Source organism: Microdochium trichocladiopsis (genome assembly GCF_020744255.1).
Source record: "Microdochium trichocladiopsis strain MPI-CAGE-CH-0230 chromosome Unknown B0I36scaffold_20, whole genome shotgun sequence".
NCBI classification, from domain to species: domain Eukaryota; kingdom Fungi; phylum Ascomycota; class Sordariomycetes; order Xylariales; family Microdochiaceae; genus Microdochium; species Microdochium trichocladiopsis.
In genome coordinates, this window is record NW_025763563.1 from 110,336 (window position 1) to 129,944 (window position 19,609).

The 19,609-nt window shown below is 51.7% G+C and overlaps 6 protein-coding genes across 6 annotated transcripts; 2 read left to right on the forward strand and 4 right to left on the reverse strand.

The window, feature by feature from the left end:
• Nucleotides 1-1,255: 1,255 nt before the first annotated feature.
• On the reverse strand, nt 1,256-1,978 carry B0I36DRAFT_258096 (uncharacterized protein; the record flags this gene model as incomplete). Its single annotated transcript, XM_046151057.1, has 1 exon — nt 1,256-1,978. The coding sequence occupies one exon, from the start codon at nt 1,976-1,978 to the stop codon at nt 1,256-1,258; it is 723 nt and encodes a 240-aa protein (XP_046003792.1).
• A 5,568-nt stretch (nt 1,979-7,546) lies between these two features.
• On the reverse strand, nt 7,547-8,743 carry B0I36DRAFT_207307 (ankyrin repeat-containing domain protein; the record flags this gene model as incomplete). The annotated part of the gene is made up of 3 exons (XM_046148858.1): nt 7,547-7,723; nt 7,931-8,167; nt 8,300-8,743. Coding segments are annotated over 3 exons (858 nt in total), but the record flags the coding sequence as incomplete, so codon positions are not given.
• Nucleotides 8,744-9,404: 661 nt separating this feature from the next.
• Nucleotides 9,405-9,662, reverse strand: B0I36DRAFT_204095 (uncharacterized protein; the record flags this gene model as incomplete). The annotated part of the gene is made up of 1 exon (XM_046148807.1): nt 9,405-9,662. A coding segment is annotated over one exon (258 nt), but the record flags the coding sequence as incomplete, so codon positions are not given.
• Nucleotides 9,663-10,567: 905 nt separating this feature from the next.
• B0I36DRAFT_356818 (uncharacterized protein) lies at nt 10,568-11,071 on the forward strand (the record flags this gene model as incomplete). The annotated part of the gene is made up of 1 exon (XM_046157688.1): nt 10,568-11,071. One exon carries the CDS (start codon nt 10,568-10,570, stop codon nt 11,069-11,071), a length of 504 nt encoding a protein of 167 aa, XP_046003795.1.
• A 535-nt stretch (nt 11,072-11,606) lies between these two features.
• On the reverse strand, nt 11,607-13,109 carry B0I36DRAFT_231577 (uncharacterized protein; the record flags this gene model as incomplete). Its single annotated transcript, XM_046149137.1, has 2 exons — nt 11,607-13,009; nt 13,070-13,109. Coding segments are annotated over 2 exons (1,443 nt in total), but the record flags the coding sequence as incomplete, so codon positions are not given.
• A 3,581-nt stretch (nt 13,110-16,690) lies between these two features.
• Nucleotides 16,691-17,477, forward strand: B0I36DRAFT_79994 (uncharacterized protein). The gene has a single exon (XM_046163378.1). It carries the CDS (start codon nt 16,780-16,782, stop codon nt 17,434-17,436), a length of 657 nt encoding a protein of 218 aa, XP_046003797.1. The 5' UTR covers nt 16,691-16,779; the 3' UTR covers nt 17,437-17,477.
• Nucleotides 17,478-19,609: the final 2,132 nt, after the last annotated feature.

Below are 19,609 nucleotides of genomic sequence, written 5' to 3' on the forward strand. Positions count from 1 at the left end.
CAAGGCAATCCCGGTGCTACAAAGTAGCCAACAATATTTCCCTTGCTCCCTTCCTTGTGTGAATGACACGAGCATGGTGAGATACCGAGCAAAGCCATGGAGGAAGGGTCCAAAATTCTCCCTATGCAGAGGTCTGTGAGCTGGTTTTGGAGCTTATTAGCGCCGCCCCTCTTCAGGCATACCCCGGTGAGTGCTATCATATGAACCGACCTTATGCCGAAGCTGGACCTGGTGAGCGCTTCATTGTGCTGCCAACGGCGATTGTGTTCGGCGGCTATCTGACGCATGTGCGATTGCTTGGGTACTAGCTCAGTTGTTGATCGCGCGGAAGATGGTGGTGGTGATGAGATGAGAGCACGCTGCAAATGAGTCACGCGCTACAAGAAGTACTGCAGAACGATGACATTTGTGAGCAGCCGCGCTCACAGATCCATCTACGTAACATTAAGCCGTACCACAAACTATGCTTTGCGCTCCTCGCTGAACGCGGACTTTGGATCCAGCTTTTGCTCGCTAATGGCCAACCTCTTGGGGTTTCGCCAAGCTAGCTCTGCGTGCGCAATTTGTTCTAGCTCGAGTGTTACCTTCCAGCCAGTCCCGCGCACGCTGTTCTCTGCGCAAGCTGTTCTCTGCGTACGCACCTCTAAGCCAGGCCTGCGCACGCTGCCTCCTGCGTGCGCACCTCGTAGCTAACTCTACGCTCCGCAGTCGGTGCTAGTCCTGCACAGGCTGCTTCCTACGTACGCACCTACAGTACAGCACTGGTAAGCCCGTCACCTCGCGTGTAATGCCATTCTACCTATGCGATAATGCAGTACCATTCGCTATGTCGACATTACTCTTACATAAAGTGACATAGGTACTGTGATCTGATGTATTTGGAGTGGACTTAGTTCTCAAATAGGCACGCACATTATGAAAAGAGGTACGCTCACGAGGAGAAGAGGCTTTCTTACGTCTCGTAAACATCATAAGAATTGCGCATTCCAGCGATTAAGTTGTCTTGGCTTGATGGCGAAAGCAGCGCACGCGTTCAAAGACTTCTCGATTTCGTGGTTCCCGGGTGTGCCCCGTCACATCATCTTACTCTCGTCCTACAGACGACTTTCCAAATCCTCGCCCTGGCCATATAGCGCAGGGTTAAACACCATTTGTTCTTCATCGCGCATTCATTATAGCGAAGACCTCGTGTTTGCCGCTAGCTCCCCTGGTATGTCGCAGGAGTAGGCTATAATTAGTGACGATTTAGTCGAACTTACGTTAACAAGTTCATAGCGAAGTTTAACAACTCACCATCTCGACTTCCGCGGCTGATGTTGCTGGCGCAGCTGCAATACGCCAGCTGATTGATTTCCAAACTGCTAGCTGGTTGAACCACTCCTTGCACACATCCCTTCTTTTTGTCCCTGTCTTGGATCACTATATCGCCACCTCGATACCACTGTTCATGCATCACTCCCTCTCGCCCCAGATCGGCCTTACACAGAACGAGGACCGCCCCTTCGCCATTGTGGCTCCCGCAGTAGTTGGCCGATTTGCTGGACGCATCAGCCAGGTATATTGCTTTCCCAAACATTGTCCGCCTGGCTGTGCAGTTCGGAGGTCGAGTGCGAAGACCTGTCTCAGGGATACTGATGACGTTGTGCATGGGATTCTCGTGCCAAAGCAGCAATCGTTTCGTGTCGATCCGATGGCGTGCCGCTGTTCCTGCTGTCGATCCATCGTCCCTATAAGCTTCAAGTCGTGCCAGCTCACGGGCATGTAGCCAATCTTGATAGTCGTTCGGCGAGTTTGGCTTTATGGATAGTGTATAGATCCCCTGACCATCGATTCGATTTCTATGGGCCGGCTGATTGGAGCCGTGCAGGTATCCGCAGATGTCTCGCCGCTCTGCCGCTGTTGGATCTGTCAACCGCCGGAACCAGTACGTGAGGCAAGAGTAGATATGACGCGTAGGCTGAGAGAGTGACCCGAACATCCGTCTCTGCTCTTCGGCTTCTTGGGCCACAGTGTTCAGGAGACTTTTGATCTCCTGATGCTTGGGGCACAATGCGTAGAGGAGCTTGAGTTCAATCAATATAGCACATTGGCTGCCAATGACCGGCGCCAATCCTACTGAACCCGAATAATGGGGAGTGACGCAACGGTATCTTGACGTAGCTCTCCATAAACTTTTCCATCTCAAGGGCTTCCCGCTCCGTAAGAGGTGGAAAATCCGCTTCAGTAAGTAGAAGCCGCCATAGATCGTCCAAAGGCCCAGCTGTCGATAAGGAGCAGTCGGAAGATGAGGCATATACTGCTCGGCTTCTTCAATGTCGTTATGGTCCTCCTTCTTGCCATACAGGACCAATGTAATCAAGTCTTTGATGTCAGGCTTAACTTGCACATCCAACTCAGCGTAGTTTGGAAGGTCGACGTGGAAGGCTCCCTGCCTCCGCGTGTAGTTCAGGTCGACGACATGATACTCATCGTCGAGCCACCACGTCTTCACGCTGGATCTAACGCGCCATCCCTGCCCTGCGAGCTGACAAAACATCGCCTCAAAGCTTTGCACAGTTTCCTTCTGACCGCAACGTTCTGACAACAGCACTTCCCCAGTGTGGCCAACGATACCACTTCGCGTGAGAAAGATATACTGCTCGTTCAGCTTATCATAAATAGCCTATAAGAAACATGTCAGCGACTGAGCCTGGTGGAGGCCTCACTAATATCGCACCTGCAGTCTCACGTAATAGCAGTTCTGCTGTTGATTCAGTTTCAAAAGGTGGGCATCGTAGATCGTAAGATTAGCTAGATCTACGAAGATATAGTGGTCTCACTCTGCTGTCGCGTCGGCAAGAAGGTTCCGCCCCGAGCGACAGCCTTTTGACGGCGACGACAACTACTTGGCAAATAGTCGAAAGCACCGTATGAGCCTTTCTGGCTAGTAGGCGTCTTTGGATGAACCTTTAGAAGTCATGGGAGTCAACGTCGTTATTCTGTTCATCCTGCCTGTCGAATATACTGCTGTCGAAAGATATTCGTGGCGGTGCGCCGATGACCATATTCAAAGAGCCGAACATTTTGGGTTTCGCAATAATGGAGGATCTAGCCTGCTAAACACCCAAGGTCTTGTCGGGGAATTCAATACAATGCGCATGCGTGCGGCTGCCCAGAACCGGCCTCCCATGGATATAACTATGATTGGGCTCATCTAGGTTAGCACTGCGTTCACCCAAGCATGAAACAACCCGTCCCTCATTTGCATCCGGAGATAGCTTCAGGATAAAGGGATAAGACTGCCGCTGGCGATTCGATACGCCTTTTAGCAGCGCACTTCAATTCCCTGCGGCCCTATGGTCGGCACATTTAAGGCCTTCAATCCATAGCCGTATTTGATTGCCTTGAGGCATGACATATACAACTCCCTACGTGCCTACGTGCCTACATGCTTGGACCCGCAATTACCCGGGGCAGGCATAGATGAGCGCTGGCCCGGCATATCGAAGACAATACGGGAAGTATCGTGCTGCCATTATTCTTCACCTGTGCCACAAGAACCACGAAAGCAAAAGCGGCGCCGCTCAGTCCGAGGCTTATAACGAGACCCGATCCTGACTCATGCTCAATGGCGTGATTGCCATGGGAAGTGCTCTCCTGCTTGAACCAAAGTATTCATAAAAGCCGCTGCTGCTAGACAAGGTAGAGTAAGTGCATGGTCATTCTTACAATCAATTCAATGGCTCATCATCATATATGGGGGTATATCTCCTCGTCATCACAGCCTGACCACTTGTCTTCCGCGTCTTTAGGTGATTGGGTTCTTCCAGTAACTACAAGATTGGTGAAAGTGACAAAACTCGGGCGACAAATGCCAAGCAGGACACAATGAATGAGGCCCATGATAGCGGGTACACTTCCCCCATCTGTAAAGCACCAAAGCCTAGCACCTGCGTGACCAAACTACCGATACTCGAGACCGATTGCGAGCATGCTGCCAACACCATACATGCGAAAAGACAAAATACCATGAAACTTAACGATACGCATCCCACCAAAGGGAATCTCTGAGGGGCGAGAGCCGTGAAGCAAGAGATCAAAGCGAATCCCAAGCTACTACCCGCAATCGCAGTGACTATTGGCACACTACTACACTCAGTGTCTACACAACCATATCTTGTCCCCAGAGTGTAGTTCTTGTGCAAGAAATTGCTCAGGGCCGCAACTGTAGCGTTCATCGCATTGCCTGTAAGATCCTGAACCACGGACGTGGCCTGAGCCCCAGCAGATGCGACAACGGCAGTGGCCTGGGCAGGCAAATTGGCAATTTGACCGCCGATAGCGCCTAGCTGGTGTGGGAATTCTGCAATGGAAGCAGACATATCGCGACGTAACTTGAAGTTGTCGAACTACATTGGTCAGCATATCCCCATGGCCCCAACACGTATAAAGGTTTCCTTACATTCAACGACACTACACCGGACTCTGAATATTCTTCTTTTGTGACAATCGGAAGGAGGAGCGCGATAACAATCAGACTCAGTAATATGTGACAACCCCTGAGAATGTCAGTGGGCTCTTTCCATGGGAACTTGAGAAAGGACATCGCGTTTGATTTGTTGTGTTCAAGGCGGTGCATGTATCTTTGCTCTTATAGCAACAATGAAATGCTCGAATCCGAAACCATCAATATGGGTCATAATTATGGTCAAATCAGAACAACCCCCAGTTTTACGCAAGTGTTATGACTTACACCATCAAAACCGATCCAAGTTGACCATCCAGTCGATCTATCATACTTGCGGACGGAGACCCTAGGATTACGAGATGTGGCCTTGTTTCATAAATCAAGTTGCAGCAGGAGCCGTTGAATGAACGCCCCAGGTGCAACCGGCCCGTTGTCGATAGGAAGGGACGACCTCCCGAGCTCACAGATAGCGTGGTCAAGTGCGCAAGGTGCTACATTGACAGCAAGTAATGTGATGCAGAGAGGCGGCTATTATCAGAAGTCGAGCAATGCATCTTGCTTGCCTTACGTCATGCGCTCTACTGGAACGAGTACGTCACTGGAAGCTCATCATAATACACTGGATCACTTATTAGGTCGTAACCGGAGTAAGGAAACATACTAGATTAATAACCTGTCACTAGTATGCGTATTATACTCGGATATCCTTCACTATCACCCTATCCATCCTCTCGCAGGAAGCGGCTGATTGCCGTACCTACGCCAGCAGCATCCTGCCGAGATCATTCCAATCGCCGTAACTATCTAGCAGTTGGGCCTCTGGGCTTACAAAGTTGTCCACAGGTGCCAGTGAAGCTCCAAAAAAGCCATATCCAGCAACGCTTGGATCTGCATCCATATACGCAACCATCTCTTTCGTGAAGTGCATTACATCATCCTTGTTGCGACTAGTACAAGCCATTTCGTTGACGATAAGAGGAAGATTGTAAAGCGACTGTCTCGTGGCTAAAAATTCTTTCGCAGCCTCCACTTCAGTTGCCACAGGGAGATCCTTCCTTGAGTAGAAATGTATGCCCGTAAAATCGGGCCATTCGTCCGTTTCGAGTTGATGCATGAACTCGGAAAGCCAAGCGCTCCCTTCAGGTGTACTCGCGACACCCGGACCAACTAGCTTGTAGCAGTGCTTTTGGCGCAATGGAAGCATGTGAGAGCGCCACACTCGTACAGCAGCTTCTATGAGGGTTCCGGCTCGCTCTGGCTCGTTAAGGAAATGTATAATACGACTACATCCGACTGTTTCTTCAATCATTTTCTGCCATGAATCGGTACCGTTAATGACTCGAAGCATAGGATAAAAGGTGACATCTGCGGGAAGTTCTTTTGGGCGCGTGAGATGCCAATTCAACGCTCCTGAAACGCTTGGAGAACGGGCAATTTCTTCCGCACTCGTCTTGAGTCTTGGGAACTGTTCAATCTGTTCACTGTTCTTTGGATCCCAAAGAACAATTCTTTTTCTGCTATGGCTCTGGTTCTGAAGCATGTTGCTTTGTGCGATGGCCCCGAGCGGGAGCATGAGGAGGACATGGAGGAAGGCGCGAAGGTTCGATTTCATTGCGAAGCGTGATCTCTGTAAGTACAACCAGCTCGTAGGAAGATTCAGAACGACAGTTATATCTGGCAATGAAGCGTGAATCTTGCCCTGACCTGATATATTACGTCAAGCACATGGCGGAGGGACTGAACACCAGGATAGGGACTTGACTCCTTTCCAGAATGAGAAACTGTGAGCGACCTCCACTACGCCCTTGAGTACGGATGACCACTTGTCACTGTTTGTATAGCCACCTCTCTGCAAAACAATAAGAGCTTGATGGGTTCGCTCTAACGTTACCTTGAGCCACATTCTACGTCCGGTTGGCAGATACGACTACCAGGCATTTATAGGTTCATTGTCCAATCTCAGAGTTTGAGCTGTCCCTTAAAACCCAGCGAGACTCTGCTGGAGTATTTTATTGCGCGCAAAAAGTCTAATCTCTATCCTCTTCGTGTGGTTTAAACTGGCTTATAAAGTGTAACCTGGGAGCGTGTCCCCTTTGCTGCACCCAAACAACAGCGCACAGTGTAGCATTCAGGATGAGCCCTACCATCAGAGAGCTAACGGAGCCAAGGCACTGCCAATAAATAGAGGGTAGGTTCTCATCGTCGCGCGGATTAATCGTGATATAAATAAACCATACCATTCCCTGAGCCGAAGCGCATACGCCAGTGATCGTGAATAAGAGTGACAGAAAACTAAAAGCGCGAAATTTCTGATATCTGTTGGTACGCACTTGTAATCCGTGAAACCTGGAGCTGAAGTATGTAAAGAAACTACAGCTGCGTATATGGATGCATAGATGAAGCACCCAAAAACCGCAAGAGGCGCATAATGACTTTGGGGCAGCGATCTCGACAAATGGAAAGGCATAAGCTCGTCGAAGATGAAGTATGCAAAGTACCCATAAAACGGTACAAAGCAGAGGCTTAAAAGCCCGCAGAAAAGTCTTATCCAGTCTTCACCCATACTCAGTGACAGAGAGGCGAAAAAACCACCTCGTGGGTGCAGGGCTGATGGGGGAGTTATATCAGGGGCGCGCCTACCGACTATCTCACTGGTGACGTAAACTCGAGATATCTTTTACGTTCGGCTTCTCTCAACTCTCAGACATGACATATGAAGCAAAACGGGCAACGGGACCTGCTACACGTACTTGCCTAGCGGCCATAGCATAATTCAACCGAGTCTAGTTCAGTAGTGCCGTTTCCGGAACCAGAGCCCTGAGGCTTCCTCAACCTTGGCCTTTCAAGTTATTCGTTCTTCTGTTATACCGGAAAATAGTCTCTTGCACTGTTCACTCCCATGTCCCCTTTCACACGGACGATAGCGACAGGATACTCCTCGATCATTTGTGAAAGTGGAGCGCGACTATAATTGCCTTACAGGCGGTCTAACGCAGCGCCGCGTGATACCAGCGAGATAGCGAGTGCTTTATCTCCGTGCTTGGTAGCTCGATAAAGGGCTGTCTGCTGATCTCCATCCACTGCCATCACATCAGCGCCGTGCTCCAATAGCAACTCCGTGATTGTCTGATGCCCTCGACCCACTGCGTGAAAGAGTACAGTCCTGCCATCTCGATCTCTGGCCTCGAGGCTGGCGCCATGCGCCAGCAACACTCGAACTATGTCAATGGTGCCCTCCCTGACCGCATAGAACAATGGAGTATACTCCGTGTGATCCTCAACGGCGTCGATGTCAGCCTTTCTAGCGCACAGAGCCCCTGCTATTACGCAGTCGGAGTTTATGGCTGCCCAGTGTAGAAGCGTTCGACCTGACATGAATTTCGTATCAACGCTAGGACCATGGTCTAGTAAAAGTTCCATCATGGCTAGATCTTCGTTATCGGAGGCAATCGTTAGGGCGGAGCGACAGTGGCGGTCCTCAACTGTAACCATGGCACCGGATTCCAGGAGATTTCTCGCGATATCTACTCTGCCAATCGCGGCAGACGCCATGAGAGGTGTCGATCCTTCGAGGTCTGTAATGTTAGGATCTGCTCTGGCTCGAAGCAGCATAACTACGATGTCGGAATGTCCGCGCCGAACTGCCAAAAGCAACGGGGTCTCGTCGTGGATGTTGGTGCAGTTAACATTTGCCCTCCACCGGATGAGGCGGCGAATGACCTCTTTGGACTCGGATGACAAATCGACCATCTTTCCCATATCGTACTTAGGCGCTATTGACAATCCAAGAGGAGTCCAATGCAGTATATCGGACGTATTCACATTACATCCTCTTTCGAGAAGCGTGTCGACCGCATCCAAGCTTCCGATGGAAGCGGCCCATAGAAGCGGGGTTCTTCCATATGTATCCCGTGCCTCTAACGCAGCATTCTTAGCGATCAAGACTTCCATTGTTAATTTATGACCGTTCTTCGCTGCGCAAATCAATGGAGTCTGAGCTTGTGCGTCTTTGAGGTCGACTTTTGCTTCGAATTCAAGCAATCTTTGGGCAATTGCTGTGTGCCCTTTCTTAGACGACCAGTGCAGTGGAGTGCGCCCCCCGGCATCTTGAACGTTAACATCCGCGCCATGCTTAAGTAGAAGATGGGCGGCCGGCAGATGCCCGCAGATGGTCGCCCACAGGAGAGGAGTGCAAAATCCGCGGCCACGAGCATCAATGCTTGCTCCCGCCCGCAGAAGTATTTCAACAATGATCGCGTTGCCGCTTAGAGCTGCCCACAATAATGGTGTCTCTCCCCACCAGAACTGACCTTCCGACACTGAATCTTCGGTGGTGGCCTTTGCTGCGTCAGGGTCCCCTAACAATAACAGCCAGTTCTCATAAGACAGTTCAGCCGCACTTCGAGCGTTGACGTCTGCGCCGTCGTTGATTAGAGCGCGAACCCAAGCGTCGTGATCCCCCTGGACTGCCTGAAACAGCGAAGTCTGCGTCTCATTGCCGTCAGGAGAATCGGTCGAAGGTATCGATGCCAGATGACGAGTACCCGTTGGCTGGTGCATGGTGGGAGCAGGGCTTTGCGCGCTGTGTTTGTGATTGTCTATGTTGAAGTCGAATAGCGATGTTCTCCAGTCAAGCTCCTTCCAGGTATACACCATATATAACGACATTGAAGGGACCATATCTTTTCCCTAGTAATACCTATTCATAGGCAGTACTTAACTCCATGGTCGAGCCCACGTAAGCAAACACGCTTGCTTTGTTGTTATGTATCTCAATTTATAAATACGTTTCCCAGCCTGCAGGCTCTCTTCATTCAGCCATTCGTGTTGCTATCTGTTCTCCACGCACTTGAAGGATAGAACTGTACTTTGCCCCACCGGCTTGCCCGCGATGCCACCAGGATCAACGACTGCGTGCAGCCGATCACCAGTGGCGACATATCCTTTATCTTTAAACTCGACCGGTGAAGTTCCGAATACTTATTCCTACGGCTACACCCCCGATGCCGTCGTAGACAAGCACGAGTAACATAGTTCGGCCAGCTTTGCTCCGTGAGTTTCGCATGTAGAAGAGTCTCCCCCCTGCTAATAAAGCAAGCAATATTCGCAAAGGGACACTAGCATGTAAAAATTGATTTTGCTCTGGTGGCATGTATGAGGTCATGAAATAAGCCAGTCCAAGGGCACAGGAGAGAATTCCTTCCATGCCGGAATCGCCGTTGTCTCCTGGCACATCACTGGGTATAACAGTGACCTCATGGAAGCGATCGTGATCCGTTTTATCTGGCTGTATCTTCAGGCTTGGAAGCTTTTCTGGCCGTTGGGGGGATGTAAGAAGGGATCTAGCCCCCATGACCACCATGAGCAGCGCATGAGCCTGCACGACGAGCGGGAGTTGAAAAGGCCCAATGGCCCCCATGATAGTCAGCGCTGACATTTTCGATATTTTTATGCCGATGGGTAGTTGTTAAGACGTAGACGATGAATATGGTAGTTGTGCGGTGTTCCAGCCGTGAAGTTGACCCTCGGGGAGTACGTCGCAACCAGGCGTACAAATACGCTTAGTTTATCTGACTAAGAACGGAAGAAGGCTGCCTGCTCATCGCATGACCAATGTCTTAGTTGCGTTGTTATTCTTTATGTACTGCGTGCTAATGAATAACAAATCACTCGAACAAAGTCCGTGTGATGTCGGTCCGACTTCATGCACCCGCCGTCACAAGTGAAGCGTTGGTGGTATTTATGTTATTTGCAACTGATTGTTACACGTTTGCAACGCTCCATTTTCCTGGTCTTAACGCTTGCACTTCTCCAGACACATGTATCGCGTGAGCTATTTTCTCCAGGCCTACAATAACCGAAGAACATCTTTTCGCGTGCTCGTTTGTCACGACGAAGGATTGAATAATCGCATCGGACTATGCTAGTCATATTGGGAAGGACCACCTCCTGTTCTCAGTTATGACGTGATATTGCCGGTCCGACCCAAGATAGACACATATAGATCTACTGGCTACTTGGGGCAAAACGAGGAGACCACCTTTTACCCCTCACAGAGAGAAACCTGTTTCAGATATGATGATTTACCAGCGTGCGCTCCTTCTTGCTGCCACAACTGCAATGGCTGCAACGCAGTCTGTAGCGCAAGTGCATATATCAGCTGTCACTGCATCACAGGCTATTCGCATGAACAAGAAAGAGGACGGTCCGAGCCAGGACGACAACGCCATCCGTCCAAGAGCCGGGGGTTTTTGGAACAGGGCCTGCGGCTGCGACCGCCACCTTGATCACGACGCCACTAGTGCGGCCGTTAACGCCCTGATTGGCGCGGTGCAGAGTTATGAAGACCCTGGCCGCCCAATCTTACCGCACGAATCCATCATCGAGCGCAATCACAACGTCATGGCTTTCATCGTAAACAATGATGATAGAAAGGGAGATCGAACTCTTCGAATAACCGCGGACGAAGTTCAGCGGGCCTTTGAACACATCACAAATAACTGTGGCTTATTTGTAGCTGGGACAACGGGAGCAGAGAACACTTTTGCTATTGGCTATATGCTGGATAGCGACGGAGAGGATTTGGTCAATAGCATGTGGAGGTCGGAAGCGGATAAATGCTGATGGAAGAATATTGGGTGGCGAGCTTGTAAGCATTCTAACGCAAGCGGGACTTGTATGTGATATAGAAATATAAGGAAAGGAGTCCTTAAGAATAGCCAGATAGTTTCCCTGAATTGCTTGATAGATTCCCCTCGTTGTTGCCCTCTGGTGTGTGGTGTCATATCAATCCTTCGTTCGCGCGATGGTAGCATTTTATCCTAAAAGAATGTGAAGCACGCTGTGCTTCTCCGAACTAACCGCGTGGAATTGCGTGCCTTTAGTTCTCTGGTGTCCCATCTTACTGGCTTCATCTTATGATGTGCGGAACTGAGGAGGCCCATCGATGCCACAAGGCAGCCCTTCGAGGCTCCTCTCACCATGTGCACTACTTAACCAGTCAGTCGATAGCGACATGCGTCCAGTTCGTGCGTACCATAGGTTAGTTCCCGGACACTAGCGGGAGAGCCCCTCATCTCAGACCCAAGCTGGCTGGAGCTAATCGCTGCAGAATCATTGCTGCTCCATACAGCCTTAATATCTTCTATTTTCAAACGCCCCGCATAAAAGTATAATTACGGTACATAGCACAAACTTCTCCGAAAACAACGGGAATCTTGCGCATACCCCAATTCCCTGTTCCCATCTTCCAGCTGAAGTCATTAGAGCCCTGGAGAATCTCGCCTTGTTGCCTTTGGATCCAAGTTCGGCACCCAGATTCGACCACGGTCCAGCCGAATTTGATTGGGATAGAGGACCTGGAAAGCCCTTTAAACAATTCGCCCGCAACCTCGACTACGGAAAGGGGGGCCGAACGGTTTTGCATGATACTGCATTCGGGGGAGAACAGAGCACCCAGGTCGAGCTCTTGACCCACATAATCGGAAAGATCAAGATACCTCAACGTGTGTGACAGGATGGAAGCTGGTGGCGTTGTACAACATTGAGTATCTTTATCCTGGTCGGATAACCGAGGATTCGCCTCGAATAGCTTCTCAAAGTCAGCGACTGTCAATCCTCGTCCCAGCGCGAGTTCATGAACATGTTTCATAAGCCTCTGGAGGAGTGGAATATGTGCTGAGCCCATTTCGCTGCCTTTCAGGTTTAGCGACCGTAAGCTGCGTGGCAAGCCCATCAACAGTTGCGAGAGGTCGTTCCCCCTGAGCCCGCATCGAGTACGGAAGTCAACTGCAAGGTTCAGGACCACGAGGCTATCTTTTACGCCGGGATGGCTCTGCAAAAACTTGAGGACAGCGCTGGCTGCCAAACCATTACACCGGGACAAATTCAGATGCGTTATTCGCCCCGAGTGCGGTATTGACTGCAGAGCCTGGTCAGAAACTTTCGTGCCGGCAAGGTCGAGATGGGTAAGGGCGTTCATCCGACGTAGTAGTTGATCAAAAACTGCAGAAGGTAGATTGTCGCAGCGGTGCAGTGACAAACGCGAAACAGAAAAGGCGATATCCTTGTCGGTTATACTCTTGGCAAATGTCGTCATCGCAGTACGGAAGCGTGGCGAGGAGCAGCCACAAAAGTCTAATGCGGTTAGATGAGAAAGGTGGTGAAAGAGCTTCCTCAGCACTATAATGTCTATCTCATCATCCATGTGCTCTTGCGCAACGAATTCGCGCAGCCCGGGTGTTAGGTTCAAGCACTGAATCAGTGTTCTCGGTGTCAGGTTATCAGCGCTCAAGCGCTCCTTGGCCGAGGAGAAGAGTATTATGGGGTTAAATGAGCTGAAGTCAATGCGCCGCACGAGTGTACCAAATCCCGGATTACCGCGCAAGGCGGAGAGCAGCTTGCGGAAGACCTGCGAGTCGGGGATAGTAACGTGCTCATAACGTGCGCGGACAGTGACAGAATACAGGATCTTTGAAGTATTAAGAAGCGGCTGTATGCTGTATTGTTGAGATCGGTCCCCGAGGGCTGGCTTTCTCGTAGCCACTATATCTATGATTTCTTCTGTATAGCGTGTTGGCAATGGGACACAGCATGTAAAAAACGAGGACGACTGCAACTTACGCAAGATCTCGGTAGGCAGACGTTCAAGAGGTGAATTGCCACGTGCGTGTCGGTATGGCGGCCACGGGTGCTCAGAGGTTGATTGAGAGGTATCGATGACGAGCAGCTGGCCGGGAGGTCGTGTTAGCGGTGGCTGGGACCTGACGATGGTTGTTGTTGCCATGACCAACTGGTCAACCGATTTTATGCGTATGTGCGTAATATGTTGACTATTTTCAACCGTAACCGAATGATGCTTCGAAACTTAGGACTCCTTGCTTTCAGACTGCTCAGTAGGTTGTCCCACAGACATAACGAGAGATTTTATGCTCGATGCGTTTGAAGAGCTTGTATGAGCGTCGGGATTTTCGGGACTTCTTCCCTATCATCTTAGCGAGGTTTTGTTCGTAAGCTGCATAATACAAGCAATAGCCAAGGTCTCACGTTCTTATCAGGAGCTCTGAGGTGCAGAAGACGAATCCACCAAGTAGGTGGCTACACTGGCACCCCTCTGTGTATATAACAAGGGAAGCAGTCTTCGGCGATACCGTGCCGCCATAAGCTCTATAATTCCTGTCCGGAGCGCATGGAAGAATGCTCATAGCTGATGGTTGGCTGGCAATTGTGTCTCGAATTGCTTTGAGATCTCCATTTGCACCGATAGTCCGAACACATGGTCGCTACTACAATCGGGGAATACCGTGTATCAGACACTCAAAATAAAGCTCTGTCACCTTGAGCCTCAGTGGGTTTTCAGCCATGGAGTCTCGAGGTGCGGCAAACCTTCTCATATCAAGAATATAAATGACATAAGACTCCTTCTATCCCGCACAGAGAAGCTCATTAATCCTCTTCGAACCTTGCGGGAAGGGATGTCCCTTATGACCCTGCGGTCCGATGAATTAGCTTCCTAGATCGCCTGAGAAGCTCAAACTCCCGCCAAGTCAAAGAACCTCCATTGACGTGGTAGTGTAGAACGGAAGATGAGCCAGTATGTGACCCAGCTAGCTAGAGAGGAGCAGCGTACACAAGCAAGCCACAGCTGGCAGTACCAGGCCTTTCGCCGTGTACAATACCAGGATCCTTTAAGCAAGTATGCGGTCAATGCAGACCGCCAGCACTTCAACAGTATTGCAGCTCATCTGCAGACAGCTATGGGCAAACCCATCAATATCCATCCCTGCGCATGGTGAGGTTCGGCCTCTCGTTAAGATTGCCTGTATTAGCCCCTGGTTGTGGCCTCGAGCAGGGCTCGGGGGCCTTAAGATATGATCAATATGTTGTCGGCAAGTCTTGTTCACAGAGCCCAAGAAGCCCGTTATACTGGGGCGATCCGGAGTGTGCCATCCAATGCCGATCAGCGATTTCCTCCTCGCCTTCCGGCTCGCCATCCGCCCAGGCTAGTTCAACTATTCATACTGTCGTCGACGAACTCTATCCACAGTATAATCTTAAGGCAGTGGGGATATGGCTTGCGGTCGGCACGGCCACTAGCCCTTCGGCAAGAGTTGGAAGAATATTACCTTGACTAGTAGTCCTTCTTTGACGGTTTTTCTAAGACGGCGTGGGCCTTTCTATTTTGAGAAGCCCGGCGCCTTCGCTGCCAATGGGTTGCGACTCACAGCCAATTGATCACATGACCGCCGGCCGACCTTCTAAACCGGGTCATGATCTTCCGCAAGACCGTCGCGCGAAATTTGAGCCTTAGCAACCTCAGGTAAGGTGCATGCCCTCCGTCGTTTAGGCACCGTCACGAGCCAGGCAAATTCATCAAGAACGGCAATTAGAATGAACACTTGCTACCCCACGCGGGTATCAGGTCCAGGCGCGGCCAGAATCCGAGTCTTAAGCGCAATTTCGCATGGACCCTTCTCCTCATTATGCTTCCTATCGAGGAGGCCGAGTGAACCCCATTGCTTGCAAATTTACTACTTCTCCCAAGCCTTTTGACTGTATTAGTAAGGTTCTGTCTGAATCATGTCTTTGGTAACCTGTCACTTCATGTCGTAGGAAAGACAATTTGTGCAACCTGTCAAGGTGGATCAGGCATTTTGGTACGAGACAGAGGAAACGAAAAGTGATGGGGAGTAATTATACAAGAGTAGAAAATGATAGTCCTGTGCAAGTTGTTTCGTCGTATCGATTTGGTTCGCGAACTCATGAACCACCGTCGAACGCCACAATATAGGACGAGACACTACGCTCTTTTATGTATATCAGGTGCAACTGGCTGCAATACACTATTCTAATCCTAAGTAAAAGGCATGCTAAAGACTAAAGATGCGGAGCCCTATCTAGTCGGAAACGCGTTACTCTTGGGGGTCAGTGTGTCAGCTAGAGAAGAAAGCACTGATTATGGGTGATTTATATTTACAAAAGCGTAATCTACAGAGTGTTTTGAGATTCCGTACGAGAGCAGTCACATAATCATCACCGTTACATTTCGATAATTTGTTATATTACTGGACAGCAATGAAGCGTTAGTAATATCAACTCAACGTTATTTAATCCACCCTTGTACCCTACGCCAAAACAAATGGTTGCGAAAAAGCGTGCTGCCCAATCCATCCCAGACGTCGATCAAGTCATGTGCAAGTGGCCTATGGGCAACGGAACGGTTTGTCCTCGGATGAAAGCGTCATGTCGCTATCATAGGAACAGGCACGAGGGGGCTCCAGTTCCAGCAAAAGCAGAACTACCGCGATCTCCGGCTAAGCCGAAAGGACGAGATAAAACTTTCGATCACAAAGGACCGATTACATTCAACGGAAAGCAGAAAATTGCTTCCTTCCCCACACGAGTCACCAGTATTGAACCTTTCTCGGAAAACGAGGCTTATGCTCACTTCGAAAAACTTCGAAACCTTCTGGAGTGTTTTGACACACGTTAGTAACAGTAAATATAAGGAGGGAAGGGAATTAACAAAAGCTATCTTTACTACCTCCGTTCGGTTATCTATATAGCTGATTAACGCTAACTTTACATCTTAAAGCTGACTTACGATTAAAGCAATCTAACTTAAGGATGGCTATATTATGGAGTCCATTTTCTTGGTAGCAATTTTATTATGATTATTATTAGTAGTAGTAGCACGCGTTACCTATCTCGATTTCGCGAGACTGCAAATCTATTGTATAACGAACCGTGCCGGAGCGTGATGATTATATACGCTACGTATTCGGCACGCTTAAGCGGCGTCTGCGCTGCGTGGTTCTGTCGCGTAGTACGAAAGGCTCCCACCAGCCAGGCGTTCTTTGGGCGAGGTGGCCACCCTCCAGGCCACCAAGCCAGCGTGGTTCGCGGGAAAGTGCGGTTCGTTGGTGCGTGTGCCCTTCGTTGGAGCAGCGCGGGCGTGTCTATGGCGACGCTTCTCAGCCTGAAGTCGTCGTATAGGTCGGCCTCAGTATCCGGGACAACCACTGGCAGGTACTGCAGTACCTTACATGCTGACGGCGGCATTGTCGTCGTCGTCGTCGTGATTCCTTCTTTCTTCCTTCAAGCCATCGTCAACCTATCAGTGTTCCTCGTCGAGGGCCTCGCGCTGACGTCTTGATCAGCCACAGCAACAGCAGCAACAGCAACAACGATGGGTACGTCGCCGCCTACAATCTCACTCCCATCTAACTTGCTAACTTTGCCATGTTCCAGACCCGAATCGAAACATCTCAAGCGCGCCCTCTCCGGCGGCGCGTAGGACGAAGCAAGCGCACGACTCAAAACCATCGCTGCCGATGCCTCTGCGGCCCTGGCCAGGGGGAGAGCGGATGCGCCAGCAGCAGCAGCAGCAGCAGCAGCAGCAATCTTCACCGCCCCTCTCCCTCCAGAGGCGTTACTGCCGTGCGCGAGATGCTCGACGCCCGGAGCACGCCCAGAGCGATGCCGACCCAGTAAGTGCTGCGCGCGAGCGTATCGAGCGCCTCGTCTCCGCGACGACCTCGGCTTGCTCACGGTATCCATATGCTGATAGCTTCGTCCAGTCCTTTGCCGCCGCTGCCCTCGCAGCAGCTCAGCTGCTAGGTGCCTCCCGTGCCGACGACCGCGCCGACGGCAGCGGCGGAGCCACTGCCCCTGCTCTGGCAGTCCTCCGCGATCGGTCTAGGGTCTGTGCACTGCGCACGCGCAGCGTTCCAGCGGTCCTCCCACCCCTCGATGAGCGCGAGCTTGGGCGAGGACCCTCCGGTCCACGCCAGGAGGCCTGTCACTTGTTATGTCAGTACTGCGTCAGGTCTCGGCAATGGGCTGCTCGCCGTCGAGTTTCGTTTCCGCCGCGCCCAAAGTGCGCGGCTGACAAAGCCCGCTGCCCTTGCGGACGCGATGCGCACAAGCTTCTCCTCATCCTCCTTCTCGGTCCTCTCTTGAAAGCTTGCGGTGACATAGTTCAGGTGTAGGTCCAAGGGAGGGACGCAGGCTTCGCCCTCAAGATGCCGGATAGCGGTCGACAGTGGTGCGCTGCAGACGACGCGGAGGCACTACGACTGTATCGATGCACTTTCGCTGCTTGGGCCTGTCTCCTTCTTGCCGTGCTTCAGCGTGGGGGGATGGATGCCAAATGCCAGCCCCGAACGATAGGGCGGCGTATTACCATAAGCCCCGTTCTCCGACCCGAAGGTAATGACGCACCAATCGGTTGCCTCGCGCCACGTCCACGAGGCTGGGTCAAGCCACTTATGTACGTAGAACAACGCTCTGCCGCCTTCGTAAATCGCCGTGTAGCGGCAGCGGCTGGGGCAGTAGAACCCCCTTTGTCCCTGTTGGACCACGTACTCGGCGTGGTCTTCTAGGGACTGCGCCGTGTTCTGCCTGCTTGCTGCGGTGTCCCAGTACAGGACTGAGAGCTTCATCTTGATCGGGTTGAGTTCGTCTCCGGTAGCGCTGCGATTGATCCTCCGTCGCCACGCCTCCGCTTCGCGGGCGCAATGAACATTGACGGTATAGCCCTATCCTGGCTACCGCCGACGCTCTACGCTGTTTGCTTCCGTGGGCGGCCACGGGGCCTGGATCGTTCTCTACCCTGCACGACCTGCCACTCGTCGCGCGTCGTCGTCAAGGCGTGCTCCCCGCGGGTGCTCACGGGTGGTGCCCTAGTGTCATTATCGCTCCGGAGGACCGACACGGTCGACACTCTCGGCTGCCTCGAAACGGCGGGCCCGGTGGGCGAATGCTTCGCGGACTCACTCGCGCCCCGTCTGCACTATCCTGCAGCGCCGGTCATATGCCGCGTGTGGTCCATGGCAGTTGACGCATGCCTTCCTGGCGGTCGGTGCCGCCCTAGTACATTTCTTCTAGCCGCCCTCTTGCGCGCCGCCGCCGCAGTACCCGCACCTCAGCTTGGCCTTGCACACCCGGGCCCTGTGGCCGGAGCCGTAACAGTCGTAGCATTGAAGGAACCGCGGAGACTAGGGTCGTAAGGCTCGTAGTCGAAAATTCGAGCCTGCCGGACTGACCCGCGCTGGACCAGCTCCTGAGCTGCGCTTACGCCGTTGGTGAAAATGATGAGCGATGCGTTCGCCGCTTGGTTGTTCATAGGGAGGCCCCGTTTGCACCTTGTGATGCCCGCCTTATTCTCCGTCGCTGTGTGCGCGGCCAGTGTGCGCTCATCGTGCGCGGCTGCCAGTAGTGCCGTCGGTATGCCCTTCGCGATCACCGCGACTTGGCGGTGCTTCAGAAACGCCCCTTGGCCGTAGGCCCCTTCCAGCCACTAGTCGTCGCGCCCGGGCTTGGCCGCTTTACTCGCGAAGGTTATCATGATATCGCCGGACTGAAGGCGCATCGCTGCTAGAGTGTCCCGGCCGCACAGGGCGGCGTTCACACCCTCCACCGTCGCTTTGGGTCCCTGTCAGGGAGTGTGTTCCCCTCGGGGGCCGATATTATTACCTGCATCTCCCTGCGTTCGGGGATGTCAAACCGGGGGCTGCCATGCACTGCTACTAAGCTGCGGGCTCGACGCGACCGCGGCCCAAGTAGGTTTCTGTTTCTTCTCCTCCGCGTCGATAGTCACCTGTACGGTTTTCGCGATGGCGCCTTCGATATGTTTCTCGGTCGTGCCCCGCTCGAGGCTCGGTCGCGTCGTATACGGAGGGCGTAGAATTTCTCGAGGAGGTCGTGGAGGCACGCCTTATCCTCATTCCCAAATACGTCGGCAATTTCTTGTTCGATAGTCGAGTTCTGCGTTCAAACGCTCGCCTCAGTGTCACCTTCGGTGTGTGCGCGCGCCGCCTGCGGTGCCTCTGCGCTTTGGCCCGCGTGTGGGTGGTGTTTACTCTGGTCGAGCCCAGCAGAAGCCCCCGCGATAACCATCGGCTCTGCCATCCCACGCGTCCAATGCGCAGGAGATGCGGGAGCGCCTCTATGTCCCTTGGGACCTGGAGAATCGCGCTGTAGTAAGAGGTGGATGAAGGAACACGTTATGAACGAATCATTCGATGAAAAGTGATGCTCTTCTTTTTCCCCGATCAGAGATATTTCAGTATGGTAGTAATTTTGTAAGCCCTATAAGTTGCTAAGACACTAAAAGTGTAAGATTAGACGTAAAACTAAGCAAGCCAAACTAGCATTGGGACC